Genomic DNA, 18,344 nt, shown 5'->3' on the forward strand with positions numbered 1-18,344 from the left:
AAAAAGTAAATACACAGACGTTGTAATTCCCATAATGCTTTGCATGCTTTTAGAATGTCTTTAGAATGACAAAGCATCATGGAAGCTGTAGTTTTAAAACATCTGGGGATCTGCTACTTGGGCACCCCAGACATAGAGGGTGGTTTTACCTTCATAGTTACCCATAAACTAAAGGGTAACTTTCTAATGAAAAATTCCAGTGTACGGGTCCACCAAACCTAGGTGTGAACCAAATGGACACAATACACAATACTGGGAATTTTGTGTTCATTTTAAAGAAAGTATATATATATATATATATATATATATATATATATATATATATATATATATATATATATATATATTTATTCTTTATTTGTTCCAAAGCAGGACAACTTATACATAGCACACATAACAATATCAATATAATTTCAAAAGAGGCATATACGCAGCAGTTTTCGGCTTTATCCGCATGAATGCACATTCTAATTTTTACATATTACAGAATTCACAATCATCAAATGAGTTTTTGCCTGGATTTTCCAAGGTGTGATTAACTCCTTTAAGTATCTCAAGACATCCCACTTGGTGTTTTCATAGTAAAATAAAACATGTAACTACCGTGCTGTAGCTTGCACTGAGAACAGTTAGGGGTACTATACATATTCGCACTTGCTTCTCTAGCTTTACTGTATACCCTTGATAGTCCCGTTATGCACGATATTACAATTGTAAGAAAAATGAAAGATGGTTCAAAAGATTGGAATCAGAAAAAGAAAGAGCGTCCTTGAGGGTCCGAGGAAGTAGAGAGAAGTAGTTAGGTGTGAGCATGGGAAGGATGAAAAGGGGGGAAGGGGGGGGAAGAGGGAATCCAGGGGGGAGCCGCCCAACGATAAGTGTCGCAAGGATTGCATTGCCTTACTGACTTCATCTATCCTAGGCATCCCCTCAAAGAGAGATGGGTTTAGGTGAAGCGGTCTGTAACTTGTCTCTTCAGTGCCCTGAGTGGTACGGTTGTATGGTTTATGTTTTTGGTCCAGTCTGCTGTTTTAATTACTTACTGTACTATTGATGCAAGGGTCCCAAATATTTTCAAATTTCTTCGTAGTCCCTCTGACCTGAGCTGTCAATTTGTCCATAAAAAAGGTATCTTTTATTTTATGTTTCATTATTGCTCTCGTAGGAGTGTTCTTCTGTAGCCAAACCTGCGCTAGGGCTCGTCTTGCGGCGAGCTTTATTTTGTGAAGGAGGTTTTGTTCCGTTCTTGTCCAATCATCCATGGATCTTGACAATAGGAACACCCATGGGTCTAGCTTCACCTCCATGCCAAACACTTCTCGCAACAATGCTGGGATCTGTTTGCAGTATATCTGCACCACTGGACATTCCCACCACATATGAATATATGTACCCTTATGTCCACAGTCCGTCCAGCACAAGTCTGTTGTGTTTTTACGCATGCGGCACAGCATCACTGGGGTGGTATACCACCGAAAAAAGGTCTTATATGATTGTTCCTGCAAGGATACGCACACTGAAGATGTTGCTGCTGCTGCCCATATTTCCTGCCATTCTATACCCTCCAGCACTTCATTCACTGCTTCCCACTGATCTATGTACTTAATGTCTCCCCATTCCAGAGTGTGAGTACTCAGATGGGAGTATAAACAGGAGATTAGGCCACTCTGAAATTGTTCCTTTGAACACATTCTTTCGAAAAACGTGAATGGTGTCTGCGCCGCCTTTTTGATCCTGGTATCTCGGGCGTAGTCTCTAAGCTGAAGATAGCGAAAGTAGTTGAAAGGTCTCAATGGGGCCCTACTATTCAGTTCCTCAAATATGACAAAGGAGCCATTTTCAAACTGTTGAAATAGTCTCTGCAGTCCTGCGTTTTAAAGTCCCTTAAAATTCCTAGCTTGCATGCCCGGGACAAAAATCTCTATTTCTCAAGAACGGGGTCATTGGCGACTGGGTAGATGTCAGGCCATATTTAAGGGCGGTTGCATCCTAGACCCTGAGAGAGGCCTGTACAGCTTGGCAAGGCACCCGGTCCAGAGATCTAAATTCGCGGTCCACATGAGTCCATCAAAGAGGACTCCAAATCCACCCACCTCCTCTCATCAGGGGGTGAATGCCATGAAAGTATATATTTTCAAATGTTATTTAACACCTTAACTTAGAATATAGGGGCGGGGCCTGACTGCCATGGAGGGAAGACGTGCCTGACTAGAGCTCCCTATGAAAATTGGAAAAATTGCTAAAAAGGCACTCTTTAACTCACCACACGAGACCCCAAGCGACTTACCACCTCCAAGTTCCCATGGTGAACCGGTAAAGCGGCCCGTGAGTGGACGATGGGCAGCAGAATATACCCGCGAGGGCATGTGGCCTGGTATGTGCCGGGCGGGAGAGGCGGCCGACCTCCCAACCTGGAGCCATCCAGAGACTAAAAGCTACAAACGGGCACCCCGCAACCCCACCGCCCTTGGACCGGTGGGGGTGATCCCGGTTCACCCCAGGGGGTTTCCCCCGACACAGTGCTTATGCCGGTGAGAACGACCGGAGAGACGAAGGTCCCACCCACAATGGCAGAGACCACGAGTTCCCCAGGCAATCAGGGGGCCAGGCCCGTCTCTGAGTCCAACCTGGACCGCATCTTCATGGACTTCTGGTTGAAACTCGAACAAGTACTGCAACTAAACAACACTCATCCACCCAGCTCAAACCATCCACCTCGACAGTCACCCCCTGACCCGCAACGGCGGGGAGCTGAGCCAGCGAAACGCACAAAAAAAAAAAAATGGCGTTGGAAAGGAAAGCATGTACCTCACCCATACAGAGCAATCCCACGAAGGACACTGCAGAAATCAAGCAAGGGCCCGCTCCGGACACCCGCAGCCACAGGGACGGCCCCACGAGGGCACCAAGGTACCAACCGCCCCCACCCACTCCCGATCACTTACCGCACCCAAGGGGAGGCCCCAAGTCCTACCACATACAGCAGGAGGACCCACAGACGCAGCATGACGGCTCTCACCACAGCCCGAGCTCGAGGAGCAGCACAAACCCAGCACCTACCCCCACAACAAACTACCTGTCAGGAGTACCTGTGTCTCCGGTCGGGTCCCAAGGTGGAAGATCATGGCACCCTGTCTGCCTCAAGGAAGGACTATCCTTCAAAGCTGCCAGAACCGCTGAGAGGTGTAGGCTGAAGGACAACCCTGCTGCCTGGCAACACAGAGTTACGTTACTCCCTGCCTGCATCAATCACTCCGGCTTCGTTTTCAGTGGCACACATATCAGCCGACTGCCAAGTCATATAGGCATTCTTTCTGCACCTCACATTATTTTTATTAGTTAATATTATCTAGTAACTTGTCACTTGTTATAGACTATCTTGTTTCACTCTCTTGTAATACATTTAGCCACTTTTCAGTTTACCTATATCACACAGACGCACATTTAACGCTAACTAGGCTCCATCTTTAGCTATAGGAGCTTTTCATTCTTATAATGTCTGTATACTCAAAGCACATAGCGAAAGCACCTAATGCGCAAACCAGCGGACAGGTCCACTTAAAGGACATCTCATCACTACATAGCCTAGCCATACACTCTGTCAAATTTTATCAGATGTATGCAACACGATAAGTCAGGGCAAGTTATACCCTCTTGAAATGTATACGTTAAAAAAAAACTGTGCAGTATTCTCAAATGCCAACAACTGATTTCATACGTTTGTCGCCTGAATTCGCAACTGCTATTGTGGCATTGCTAATGTACATGTCTAATCTATGCACAACTAAAATAAAGAATAAAAAAAAAAAAAAAAAAAACTGGGAATATATTGTTATTTTTTTTTAACAATAGCAAAATCATATGCCTTTATATGGAAAGATATAAATTCCAACACATTGATTTTTGTTTTCTTTATATATTGCTGGTGTTTAGTGAAACAAAAGCACGCTAATGCAAATTATTTACTAAATGATACTTTTAATTTAGTGCTGCCCGCAAGAAAATATGCTTTTAATGTGTTTAAAAAAATTAAAAAACAGATATAGTGAAGCAAAGTTGGAAATAATGATGTGTGTTAAGTGATAATGCATTCATTTGCACACCGGTTGACTGAGCACATATTAAAACGAACTCCGTTGTCAGTATATTACACAATGTAATGAGAAAGTGGGAAACAATACAAAATTAAAGTGGCAAAAACTAAAACAAAATTTCAGGAAAATATATTACCTAGATAAGCCAAGTTGAGACAACACAAAATTTACTGCAGCAACAAAAAAGCCTACTATGATTTTCTCAGATGATCCACCCACTATGGACTGCACTGTCTCACCCTCATACCCCACCGGCACCAGAGTTGGGAAGTATGAAGTTATATATTTTATTATTTTTGTACTCTAGGCCCTGCTAAGCTCAGGAACCTCTACCTTTTCATTTTGGCGCTATATAAATAATAATAATAATAATAATAAAATAATCTCTAGAGCAAAAACAACCATTACGCATATGCATATTATGTGTATATTATGCTACCAGGTCTGGTAACACCAATGTTATCACTATATAAGTGTGTGGTTTCCTCTCTTCGTGTAAATCACCTATACTTTGCTTGTGTGAATACATAAACTTTACATATTACACATACATCTGCATTTATACTGTGGCAAAGATGCCTCTGCCACGTGTTCCTGGAGGAGCCTGCTGGCTAGGCTCCTGCCTAAAGACTATGGGCCCTGTAAAAAGCATGTAAAAATACTCTGTTTGTGTGGTTTCCCTGTACTGTTCGGGAACCGAACAGATTCACAAACTATAGACCACCCAGGAGCTTGTTAAACCCTATTGACACCTTGCAACGATTCTCAACGCAGTGTTCTAATTGTTCATCTGGGTGGCTGCCGTTCGGCAGCAGTGTTTTGTCGTCGAGTGCATGGAACTAAAATTTAGTTACAATCGTAACTCCTATTATCAGCTGAAAGCATCTGAAATACAAGCAGGAGGGCTGATGCAGTGAGGGGAGGGCGCCTGCAGCTGTATCACAGGCAGAGGTGGGGTCTCTGTGCTCTCGGTGAGTGAGTACGACCAGCATATTCTGACAGGTGATTCAGACAGTATTACAGCCCCTGCAGGCGCCCCCTCTCACACAGCGCCCTAGGACACCGCCTAGTCTGCCTGTAGGGTAGCGCCGGCCCTGCCTTTTCTCATGGAACTATTTTGGGCAAGAGCCTCATGTGCGGTCAGTCAAAAGTTGACCTCCATGGAAAAAACGAACCAATGAACCAATCTGAGTGTTTTTTTAGATATGTTGGTAACTCAGATCGATGGATTTTGGGGGTACTTTTGGGGTCTTTGTAAATTGTATGTTTTTCTGTACCTGGAGATAATTGAGTCTGTACAGTTCCTGACTCAATTATCTCTCAGGCACAGGAGAGGAGTTTGTGACTTGTATAAATTCTGTAATTGTGCCTGCATTAAACAGACTACTTCCCAGCATTACGCCTCAGCTCATGTGTAGGGGGGAATGCTATACTGCTCTTATACTGCTATACCTGCTATACTCTCTGGAGGAGAGGTCTACCCACTGGGAGCTGGACCCAGGACTTGGGTCCAGGGTGGGAATAGAAGGCGAGACCCCAGCCAAGCTGAGGTGGCTAGGGGGTTAGAAGTGCTTATGGTGCCCCGGTGCAGTAATTATGCTACACGGTGATAACTAGGAAGCGTGATTGGTGGAGGTGCCCAGTCGGAGTACCAGGCGGTCCGCCACACACATATACACCACCATTGACAAACACATACTGATTATATCAGAAGCTTTCCAACATTTGAATGGCTGCCCGATGGAACCACACCACACCACACCAAATAAACCTGTATGGTTTATAGAGAAGTTTGGAGGTCAGCCTCCTTCATACAGACTATGGGTCCCTTTGTTGAGATTCAAATTGAGCTCCTGACCCCAGATATAATGGATAACTATCAGTGTTAAAATGATTGGGGCATTCTACATTGTGTGGACTTGCAGAGATTGCCCTATTGTACCAGGACAAGGCTTCCAACCCAGTTCAAACTGGCTTCACTGCCACTGATTTAAGTCTTTCATGTGGTCCTTTTCATTATCTGACTCCTCCCTTCCTTGTTATGTAAACATTGTGCTCTGTTTACACCCTGTGTTTCATCAATAAATTAGCATTTCTGGTCTTGTCATTATCAATGGTCTGGCTGATATTTGTGGAGGTATATTAGAATTTTTACCCACTGCTTCAGCACTCTCTGGAAGATCACTGGCACTACCAGTTGGGTAATGCAAGACATAAAGGCTCTCTGCTAGGATTTCTCCCTTTGGAGAAGGGACACATTCTGGACACAAAACCTTGATCTTAAGCCTGGGACCATCTTCCTGTGTCCACTAATTCCATACATCACCAATCACCCTAAAATAGCAACATGACGTGTGCTTGGAGCTACACTTTTGCCCTTTTAATCCATGTTTGTGCACTTATTGCTCCATTTTCAAAAGTATCTGATGTCAAGGAATAATCTTCAATAAAGTACTTCATGCTCTGTGTTCTTTTTTCCATATTCATGAGGCAAGGTTGCAGAGTGGATGGAGGATTCACCTTCTCTGTTTACCTCTGATAGATACACAGAGCTTTTTACCAAGAGGTATTCATTATACCTTTACAAATAAAAACAAGAATATTTGGGGCGGGGATTACATTAAGCTAATTCTCACCATACTTACTTTTCACGCTTTTTACAATATATGATTTTTTTTTAAGACTGTTATTATCTCTGCCATGATCTTTGTAAACATGCCTCTTTTTCTTAATGTAATTCACGTTCATACTTTAATACATCAAATGTGTTCTCTTAAAGGGACACTATAGGCATCTAAACCATTATATCTCATTGGACTCAAATGCTGTGAAACATCAGGAAGCGCCTCTAGTGGCTGACTACCAGATAGGCACTAGAGGCGCTTCCTGATGCTTCACAGCATTTGACTCCATGAAACGACACTGTAAATGTCCTCACACTTTGTATGAGGACGTCCAGCATCCTCAACATTCCCATAGGAAAGCACTGATTCAATGCTTTCCTATGGGGAAAGCCTAATCAGTGCTGACATGAGAGGAGTCGGAGGGGGAGCCAGCACCAGGGGATCTCTGCACTGGAATTAGGTAAGTGAAAGAATGGGTTTTTTAACCCTTGTAGTGCTGCAGGTAGGGAACAGTAAGAAGTGGGGGAAGAGGAACACTTTGTATTCCTAACACCATAGTGCTCCTTTAAACATAGACATAGACATCTCTATGCAACAGATATTGACCCACCCTATCACCTCTCTACATGTCCTCCTTACACATTCTACACATTCTATCATGTATCTTCTACATTAACTTACATTTTACATTACCTGATTGTTTTTGTTCCTATATAACTTTTACAAATATTATTGGCTGTAACCTAATGCAATGCCAGCCGGTAGCCATTCATCTCATAAAATGGATTACATGCACATATTATGCCATCTCCTGGATAATTCATAAATCACCTTTTGTTGACATTATTTCTCAAATGGGAATAGAAAAAAAAAAGAACATTTATGAGACAAAAAACTCAAGTGCTAAATCTATTTTAATTACAATGATACAGCTCATATTTTATTAATATAATAATTGTTGATGTTGTGTGCATTTGTCAACAGCTTGCAGGACCAAAAAAAATGTCTACACAGTCATAAGTCAACATATTTACAGTTTCAGATTAAATTTATGTTTCTCTATTAAAGTAAACAAGTTATTTCAGCTCTTGAATTTTATGGTACAGAACAAAATAGCAGCTCCTTCGCAATATGTTCATTCAAATTTACATTACGCACAAATTTAAGTTGACTAAATAAGTTATGTAGACATCTGTTTAGGCAAGCTTGTCAACTCCTTGGGTAATTTTCATTCCTTACACCTGTCTACTCTGTCTCTCCGAACATAATTAGTGGTTCCCTCTCGCTCTCTCACCTCTCCAATCCACAGGTTTTCTACATACTTCTTCTAATAGTTTAGCTAGAAATTGGCTTTATACCTTGAGGTCTATGCCACCCACGATGTTCTTACTCTGTGTTCTTATACCTCAGCTCCTCTAGATTGTAAGCCTGTTTGACAGGAGACTCATTAACCTATTGTCCTTGTTAACATTTGTAAGAGACTTTTCCCTTGTATTATTATTATCATCATATAATAATAATGTGGCGAGTTTCTGGAAACTTGAGTTTGGAGAATGTCTGTCTTCCTCTGATATATATCAAGAAGGATTGACACATAAAAGATATACATGTTTTGAAATAAGTATACCGTTTACTTACACTTACTGCCCATACTATTTTATAATGTGTGCTACTGTTATGGGGGCTGCTGGTACATGATGCTGAATCGATTGCATGGTAGAAACGTTTTTTTACTTACAGCAGTAGACTGTCAATGTATTTCCTTCTGTCAAAAGATCGAATAGTATGCTGTAAGTTACATTGATCATGGTAGTTGATGGTGAATGCTATACCTCTTACATAGCAGAAGTTAAATAACACCACCTAAAAGGTATATTTAGCAAAAAGCAACACATTTATATATTTAATAATCACTACCATATTTCCATTGCCACTAAGCTATAGCTGATGAAGTTTAAAGGGACACTGAAGGCACCCAGACCACTTCAGTTCATTGAAGTGGTCTGGGTGCTGTGTCCCTTTTGCTCCTAGTGCTGCAATGTAAAACATTGCAGTTCCAGAGAATTGCAAAGTTTACATTGCAGCACTAAGTCTGCCGTCAGTGGCTGTCTACCAGACAGCCACTGGGGGTGCTTCCGGAATCTTTTGGTCCATTATCTGACGCTGGACGTCCTCACGCTCTGCATGAGGTCCTCCAGCATCAGATTTTTCACCATAGGAAAGCATTTATTTATTTATTTAGTGCTTTCCTATGGAGAGGTCTAATGCACGTGCGGCATTTGCTGCGCATGCGCATTAGACCCCATTCGTCACGGGACAGAGGAGGGGGCGGAGCTTTGACCCAGGGCCGAGGGACATCGGCTCTGGGATAACGTAACTAAATAAAGGTATTTTTTTTTAACCTTTTATTTACCTGGGGGGGGGGAGGTGCAAGGGAGGGGGTAGGCAAAGTCATCGGTAGTGTCATGAATACAGCTTTGTATTCCTGGCACTACAGTATGCCTTTAACGATGGAGGGATGCTGTCCCCTCCTCCCCCCCCCCCAGCTTGTTGGGTTTTACCAACTTAGCACCATGAGATGGCATGTCCTGTTCAAAACCAGCTGCATCTCCAGTCATCAATAAAGAAAATAATGGAAATTGCAGGTATAATCAGGACAGACACATCAGTAGTTCTTACGATGCCAATAGATTTTTTTTGCAAAAACACTGTTACCTGTCCCTATGGACCAGCCTTTACTGGCATCAAGCATGCGTGGATTATATTTACATGAACATAGCAAAAAGATAAATATTGACCTAGACTTAATTTAATCAATAAAACCAAAAAGGATTATATTCCATATCCTGAAGGATCCTAAGCTTGCTCCTCAGGACCTGTAAAGACCCATATAGGGTCCCACTCATGATACAATCACACACTACAGAGTGCTCATGCTCACAGACCGCTATGTAATGTGCGAGCTGGGAATCTCTTTGAATTAGAGTTAGGATTAGGGCTACCATTTAAGGTAGTGTTAGGGTTAGTGTAGTGTCAAAGTTAGGGTAGGGTTAGTGTATGGATAGGGTTAGTGTACGGTAAGGGTTAATGTTTGCTTGGGGTTACTGTTAGGGATAGTGTAGTGTTAATTTTAGGGTTAAGGTTAGGGCAGGTGTAAGGTTAGAGTTAGTGTATGCATACAGTTAGGGGCAGGTTTGGTGTAACATTAGTTATTTTTCTTTAGGTACACTTTATGTGTAAAAATGGTTGTTAGCCAGACAGAAAAAAAAATCACTCCGCCCCTCCCCCCATTTTTTAAATTTTATTCGTACTTAATATTGTGTTAGTTATACATATATGATATGACAAGACATCAATGTGTGGATGCACTTAAAGACAACTCTAAAATTACTGTGGAACTGACACATGGTAAAAATTCCAAGCTTTGTTTTTGTTCAGAATTTATACCCTTAAGTTAATTAGGGTGTAATTAAGATGATATTGGGGTTGCATCTTTTACAAAAGATATAGATTTATTCACACATATATTGCATGTTGATTAAGTTAAATAGTTATACATTCAATTCATAGTGCTTTCTTAATGGGATTACTTATTGACAGCTATTAAAAGTCATAACATTTTACTAAGACTGTTCATTTTTATATATTTAATGAGACATCCTCTAAAAACAAAAGGAGAACGTTTGCCAAAGTACCCCAATTTTCAAACTCCGGTTTGTAAGGCAGATTTAATGAAGGGATGCATCATTATTTAGGCGAAAGGAAAAAAAAACCATGAAAATATATATTTTTTTCTTGGTGGTGGAATTATGAATTACTTTGGACAGAAAAGGTGCTTCTGGAATATTAATCCTAATGTTCTGCCTCGCTAGTAGTCTGTCTGACATTTTCTCCTACGGCTGGCCGGGTGCCTTGAAAACATTTCTTGATATCATTGCAAGCACCAGCTTCCCACGCATGCAGTAGTTTCATGAAATTGGAAAGCATAAAAGTACTATCTAAATGAATCGCTCACCTCATCTGTTATTTGCAATTGCTGGAAAATAGTTGAATATGTGTGTTTACATATATATTTCATATGATAAATCTAAAACTAGCTGTGTGCAAAAAAAAAAAAAAAAAAAAGATTAGTTTAATTATTGCATATCCTACCCCATCCCCCACCCCCTTTTTATTCTTCTTCTCCCAGCCTACAGGTAGTTATATTTCATTAACATATTGAAAGCACTTTTATAAATTCTTTATTTAAACATAAGTGTAAAGCACAAGACATGAAAGCAATGCATGCCAATAACTCGTACAACATTTTTGAATATAAAGAGAAAAAAAAAATCTGTATACAATTTTAAAGCAGCACTGTCATCGTCTGGGTACATTGCAGAGTTTGCAAAGATTGTAACTTTGCTGCTAGGTGTCTGGTGGCCAGGGGCAGGTAAAAGTGAAATTTTACTTACCTGAACCTGTCCCTCGCTAGAGCCTTCGCAGCCAGGTGTATTCAGCATTGAAGGCTATGGTCTTGCGGGATCCTCCATAGACAGGATCAATTATCTGCAGCCTTTACTTGTGACGGCTTGGGGCAATGACACTTCTAGAAGGTAGTAGCTCCGTCTAGTGTCTAGAAGTGCCAGGCGTAAGAATTATACAGAGACAAAAGTAGTCCCTGCTTTGTCTCAGTATGTCTCTTGACTGTGTTGGAATTTCAGTGACATTCCAACACAATCAAAATTAGTATTTCATACTCATTTTTCGTGGGGGAGGTAACATTGTTGCCTTGGGCATTGTTTAGATAAAATGACATGTTATGTGCTGTAGGGACGAAGTAGTATGATAATGTGAGATGTTCGCTTTATGGGTATATCTAAAACATTTCTTTCATCTAATTGTTCAAAATTTACTGAATATTTGTAACTGTAAAATTTACTTTTTTATAATTAAAGTGATTTAGGTAAAATTAAGGTCAATGAATTTTATATTTAAGCATGGATTAAAAATGTGATAATGATTGCAATAATTAAAAAGAAATGAATGTTCCTTCTGGAGAGTTATTAAGTTATTTTCATTCTAAGATGTTGTATACATGCTTGCGGTTAGGTTTTAGAATTTATCATATTCAGCTTTACATAATTTGAAATAACATGCAATGGCAGGGAATGGGACTCTGAGCTAAGTCCTATACCATAGTATTATAGCTCTGCTCAAGTATCAGAATTCCGGGAGTGGAATATGGTTAACTGTGAACAGATTAGGCATAATAAATGAGTTGGCAGAGAGTGTTGAAGTTAAGAAGACATCAAGGTTGGAAAGGTAAGAAGTAGATGAAACTGCAATATGTAAAATGGAATAACAATAAATGGCAGACCAATTTATGGAGCACTAGGATGAAATTTTAAAGGAAGACCCCAAACACATAGAGCACTTTTGCTTGTTTTATGTGAGAAGAGTGTGTCCTCTTTTTTCAATTTGTGAAAAGTAAAGATTTCAATAGAAATAAGCACTTTTACAAATAAACTTTGTTACAACCCCCTGGCTCTCAATCAGGTAACCGGTCCTGTTACTTCCTGGTAGTTTAGCTCAGTAGATTGCCAAAGGGCACCTGCCTTGCAAATACTTATCATTGAGCTTCATTAGGATGTCTGTGATTGGACAGCCACAGACAGTGTGTGCTAGAGGGGAAAGGGAGGGCTTGCAGAGGCTACAAACAAGAGATCTGCAGAATTTGAAAGCTGTATTTAGATATACCCCAAAACAAAAAATGCATAATTAAAGACATACATGTTTTCTTTGGGGTATATTTACTAAATAGGTATTTTATGTGTTTTTTTTTTTTTGTTATTTGGGCAGTGGAGTGTTCCTTTAAAGTTTTGATAACTATTCTTTATATGGTGAACAAGCACTTATCTGGGCTACTGTTTTTTGTAAATGTAGCAACATCTATGTAATCTTTATTACATGCAGACAGCTTTTAAGTCCTCCATTTAATATTCTTCTTTCAACTTCTTTCTTCACATTTACGTCTACATTATAGGAGAGGCCAAATTACTACTGCCTTATCTTAAAAATGCATTTTTAAGACTTATCTTTTTTTTCTGATTACTTACATTGTATGTTGTGTATTTTCTTTTAAGAGTGGCCCAAGGTTTTTGTACAGTATTATATGTATACATATGAGGGAAAAAACTGGAGCTAGGCACAGTAGCCTAAAAGACTATTTCTATAAAACTCGTAGAATATGATGCGAAAAACTACAGATAGAATACACTTTTTCAGACTTCAAACCCAAATTTCTGCAGGCTCCCTCTATGAAGTATAGGTGTTAGTACTGCAGTATATTTGACATTTTACTTAAACCGATGGAGAATTACAGGTTTTGATCTAACTACAGTTGTACTAGAATATATTGAAGTAGCTACAATGCCTGTATTGTTCTCTATTGTTGCATAGTACTATGAAAAGAGTTGCTGTTCTGTAGCTATATTGAATATACATTACATTTTTATTGTAGGAATTCTTTTGTAGAGATTAAATTTGTACACAAAAATAAAGATTTTTTTTTTTTACAGGACATGAACTGGGTTTAGAGTACATCTTCACCCTGTATAAGTACACCATTCAGGAAGAAAACTGAAAGACGAAATATGAAAAGAATACACCTGTAAACAACATTTACAGTCATAGTGAAGAACCTTTAACGGCTTTGGGATGTTCAACCAAAACAGTATGGGAAATGGAACTGTCAGGGCCCCTAGAAGGGAGGACAGTTGTCTCTCTTCTAGGAGGCGAGAACACTCTTCGGGTGCCTTCAGTAAACTGCAGGAGACTGTACTACTTCTAGAAGAGGAGTTAAAACAAAAATGGAAAGAACTTCAGGAAAAGGATGATAAAATAAAGCAGCTTGAAAAGGAATTAGAACTGAAGTCCGTACAGATAGACAAGCTGCAGGATGCTATTGGATATAATAACATCCAGCTTTCTCCAATAGGCAGCCAGAAGAAGAAACTTCTAAGTGTCATAAACCAAGCGCCTGCTCTATATAATGAGAAGGCACCAGAGATTCATAGACGTCAGAAGGCAAAGGAAGGTGTCTCAGCAGAACCAACATCTCGTCATTACTACAACCCCTCGTCACAGAACAATGATGTTACTTGTGTTCGTAAAGATTCCAGGTGAGATCATGGGGTACTAGATTACACTTCAACTTTGAGTTAACCTGTGAAATTGCTGGACTACACCCAGGTGATACCATTGCATGTTGGCCATATTTGAAATAATGTTTTTAGTTTAAAAAAAAATGTACATTTCAATTATTTCCCATGCTTCCTACTTTTCTTCTAATACTGTCACACTCTTAAATGACTGCCAAGATCATACTTGTTGTTCTTGCTTATCTATTTAACACATTGAGACCCCTATCCGATTCAAATCTCCTTCACTACATTACTCTTGATATTTCCCATGCCTACAGAACATTCCATCCCTCACCTTTCACTTTAAATTGAGTAAAATATTCTTAGAACTAAAATGGAAGATGCAATTTATTCTCACATAAATAAAATCTATTATTCTCAAGGTCAAGGAAATCTAGAACGGTCAGATAGTCAGATATCTATGATTTCCTGCACAAAAAAATACTGTCTGAGGAAGTTGAAGGTGGAAACAGACTTTCAGGACAGTTAGAATACGTGCAGTGGCTAGCAAGGTACGAAAGGGAGCAGACATGAACATAGGCAAGAGCAATAGAAGTCATAGGTTCAAAGTAAATTATATGCATCAAAAACAGAGAATATGAGAAATCTGAGGCCAAAAGCCAGGCCAAAGCTTAGAGATATCTCAGTAGCTTGCTCTTCAGTTAGTCCCCTCTCCAGTCTCAAAATGTTTTGCTCACTTGTGCTATTACAGAGAAAACATATACAGTTTGCATACCAGAATGATCGAACCCATAAGGGCAGTCCAGAACTAAAATGCTGGCAAGTCCCCTTTACACAAAAGATACAACAATAATTTCTTTGGGCTCGTCAGTGAGGTGGAGGTGATACCCCTCTTGGCACAGTGAGCACGGGGCCAAATCTGTATTACTCTTTTAACTTAGGGTGAGTCTAAATAAATAAGAATTCTGGGAGCAGGCAAACGCTTAGAGATACCTCAGAAGCTTGCACTTCAGTTAGTTCCTGCTCAGGTGTCAAACATGTTTTTGCTCACTTATTATTAATATTTACAAAGTGCCACAAATTCCACAGCACTCTACAATGGGTGGATTCAGGGCCGCCATCAGGGGGTGACAACCATAACGGGCCCGGCGGTCCTGGGGGGCCCGTACTGCTTTGGCAGTCCCAGGCCCCACATTCCCTCTCTGCACATATATATATATATATATAGCGATGATCGCTATATATATATGTGCAGCTGAGGGCCCCCCGGCTGCCTGTATTTGCAGAGGGGGCCCAGCAGACTGCAGCAGTATATTACAGCTCTTACCTCTCTCTCTAACTCCTGTGAGCCCCGCGGCCGTCAGAGCGTTGCCACGGGTTACCATGACAACACTCCGCGCGGCACGCACATCACGCTCGCGGAAGTTAGAGAGTGGGAAATGCTGTAATATACTGCTGCAGTCTGCTGGGCCCCCTCTGCAAATACAGGGTAGGGGTAGAAAGTAGCTTGCTAGAAAAGTATTCACTGAGGGCTTACTGGGGTTTTTTTTTTTACAGTTTCAGGAGAGGAACCAGGGTCCAGGAGGGAAAGCTGTTAATGGTTTAATTGATTCACTTTGCTGAAGAAATTAGTTTTCAATGATTTTTTTAAGGAATGAAGACTGGGTGAAAGTCTAACAGAGAAGGGAAGGGAGTTCCACAGGAACATTGCAGTCCTAGAGAAGTCTTGAAGGTGAGCATCAGAGGTGGGAATACGAACAGAGGTTAGACGTAGGTCTTTGGCAGAGCATAGGGTACTAGGGAGGATAGGTAGGTTGGAGCAGCATTATGTAGAGACTTGTAAGCAAGTACCAGAATCTTAAATTGAGCCCTATATCTTACAGGAAGCCAATGTAGGGACTGAAAGAGGGGGAGATGGGGGAGTGCAAGCAGACAGCAAGATGAGCCAAGTTAAGTTTGAGGAAGTGATCAATCATACATTTGGAAAAAGCAGAGGCAGTGAGAGAGACAAGTCAAGAGGGGAAGAGAAAGATCAGGAGAGGACAGATACATTTGCATGTCATCTGCATAGAAGTGTTAATGGCAGCCAAAGGAGTTGATGATTTTACCAAGGGAGGCAGTATAGATCAAGAACAGTAGAGGACCAAGGACAGAACCTTGGGAGAACACCAATCGAGAGTGCTTAGGAAGAAGAGGCAGAGCCAGAGATAGAAACGCTGAAAGAGCACTGGGAGAGGAAGGATGAGCACCAGGAGAGAGCAATATAATTTAGACCGAGATTATGGAGGTCAAGAAGAAGCTGTGTGAAAAGCAGCAGAAAGGTCAAGGATAGAATAGTGATTGCAAGATTTAACAGTGATTAGATCACTGGTTACATTGGTCACAGCTGTTGTAAAAGAAGTGAAGAGCATGGAATCCAGACTGAAGTGTGTCAAGCAGAGAATTGTATTCGAGGAAGTCTGTCAATCTCGCATTCACAACTCTCTCAAGGATTTTAGAGGCAAACGGTAGTAGCGAGATATGGCGGTAGTTGGGATTAAGCTTGGGCTTTTTCAGAATTGGGGCTATGGTTTCATGTTTAAAGGGTGAAGGAAAGGTGCCAGAGAAAGGGGCAAGATTGATTTTAGTGAGAGGGAGAGCAAGAGTAGGAGAAAAAGTAGGAATAAGATATGAGGGAATAGGATAGAGGGAACAGGTGGTGGGGCGGGAGGACCAGATCAAAGCAGAAATCTCTTTCATTGTAGCTTGTAAGAATGAGCATACAGTGAGGGAAAAAAGTATTTGATCCCCTGCTGATTTTTAACATTTGCCCACTGGCAAATAAATGTTCAGTCTATAATTTTAATGGTAACTGTATTTTACCAGTGAGAGACAGAATAACAAAACAAAAAAATCCAGAAAAACGCATGTCAAAAAAGTTATAAATTGATTTGCACTTCTGGGGCGACCTCATCTGGCCGTCTGGATGTCACGGTGAGAACCATGACAAATCAGATGTTCAGTGGCGAACTTCAGATGGGCCTCTCACTGTTAAAATACACCTACCATTAAAATTATAGACGGATCATTTCTTTGTCAGTGGGCAAACGTTAAACATCAGCAGGTGATCAAATACTTTTTCCCCTCACTGTAGAACAGCAAGGGTAGGGTGTTGAGAGAAGTATTGGTAGTAGAGGGAGAGAGCTGAGTGATCTCTTTCCTGATTGTAGAAATCTTTTTAGTGAACTGAGTTGCGAAGTTTGTGGAGGATAAGTTGGTAGGAGGAGGGGGAGCAACAAGGTTAAGAAGAGAATTAAAAGTGTGAAATAGGCATTTGGGATTGCGGGAGAGTGTGGTTATGAGTGTATTGAAGTAGTTTACTTTTGCAGAGGAAAGAGCTAAACTGTAGGATCACAGCATGAATTTATAGTGGATGAAGTCATATACAGAGTGAGACTTTCTCTTGCAGCGTTCTGGAATATTTTTGCAGGTACCAGGTCAGCTTGTTGTGCCAAGGTTGTAATTGGGAGCACTTGCTGCGTTTACATGTAGGAGGTGTCACAATGTCTAGTTGAGAGGAGAGGGTGGAGTTGTAGAGTGTGGTTGTAGAGTTAGGGCAGGTGTGGTTTGAGATGGGTAAAAGAAGAGTTTGGTGGAGAATATCTGTAAGTCAAGGCAGTGGAGGTTTCTGTGAGATTGGTGAGTTGAGGGTGGTTTGATTTGAATCAGGTAGAAAAATATTCAATGAATCACCTAGCATGACCGGGTGGGGGAGGGCAATAGATCATGGCAATTCCTAAAGGAGTGGGCTTAAATAAGCGGATAGTGATAACCCTCTTGGCAGAGTGGGCACTGATAAACCAATATTTAATTTAGAGGCATTTAAGTTATAAATAAGTTTAGCAGAGGAAGTGACTGTTCTGAAATAATGGCAATGTTTTACATGCAGGTTTAGAATGAGATTGCCTTTAGTGTCTCACAGTAAAGGTGCAATTTCTTAACAAATGTTAAAAAAGGCATGTGACTATGGAGATGTAGTATCACAAAAAGAGCCCTGACATTTCTGGAACTCGAACTAGAGAAAAGTGGACTGGTCCTCTGAGTGCCCAGGGTAGGTGGGGAGGCCTAACAAGGTCACATCGATCGAGTGCAGGAAAACATATGCAACAAAATCCAACTCGGTTATATTTTTATTTTAAAATATAGGGGTTTATTTATGCCAGAATTGCAGACATCCCAACTTGCAACAACTAAGTTGGTCACCTCATTTTTGGGAGATAGCTTCACGCTTGGGGAAAGGGGCTGTAGTGTGGGGGATATGGGCTGCAAGTGTGGGAAGGGGCAGTAGTGGGGAGGATATGGAACTGTAGTGGAAGGGTAAGGACTGTAGCCAAAAAATAGGGGCTGTAGTGGGGGTATGAGGTGTAAAAGGGGGATTAGTGGCTGTAGTAGGGAATCAGGGCTACAAGGTGGGGGGGAGGAGGGAAAGGGGGAGTGCTGTT

General features: G+C 40.9%; 1 protein-coding gene across 1 annotated transcript in view; it reads left to right on the forward strand.

The window, feature by feature from the left end:
- LOC134575864 (cGMP-dependent protein kinase 2-like) overlaps window positions 1-18,344 on the forward strand; it is a 177,219-nt gene that overhangs the window by 28,339 nt on the left and 130,536 nt on the right. The window contains exon 2 of the mRNA XM_063435306.1: window positions 13,279-13,881. Within this exon, the coding sequence (XP_063291376.1) occupies window positions 13,418-13,881 (464 nt within the window). The 5' untranslated portion in view covers window positions 13,279-13,417. The remainder of the gene's footprint in view (window positions 1-13,278; window positions 13,882-18,344) is intronic.

The sequence above is a fragment of the Pelobates fuscus genome, chromosome 10, assembly GCF_036172605.1.
Source record: "Pelobates fuscus isolate aPelFus1 chromosome 10, aPelFus1.pri, whole genome shotgun sequence".
Taxonomy (NCBI): Eukaryota; Metazoa; Chordata; class Amphibia; order Anura; family Pelobatidae; genus Pelobates; species Pelobates fuscus.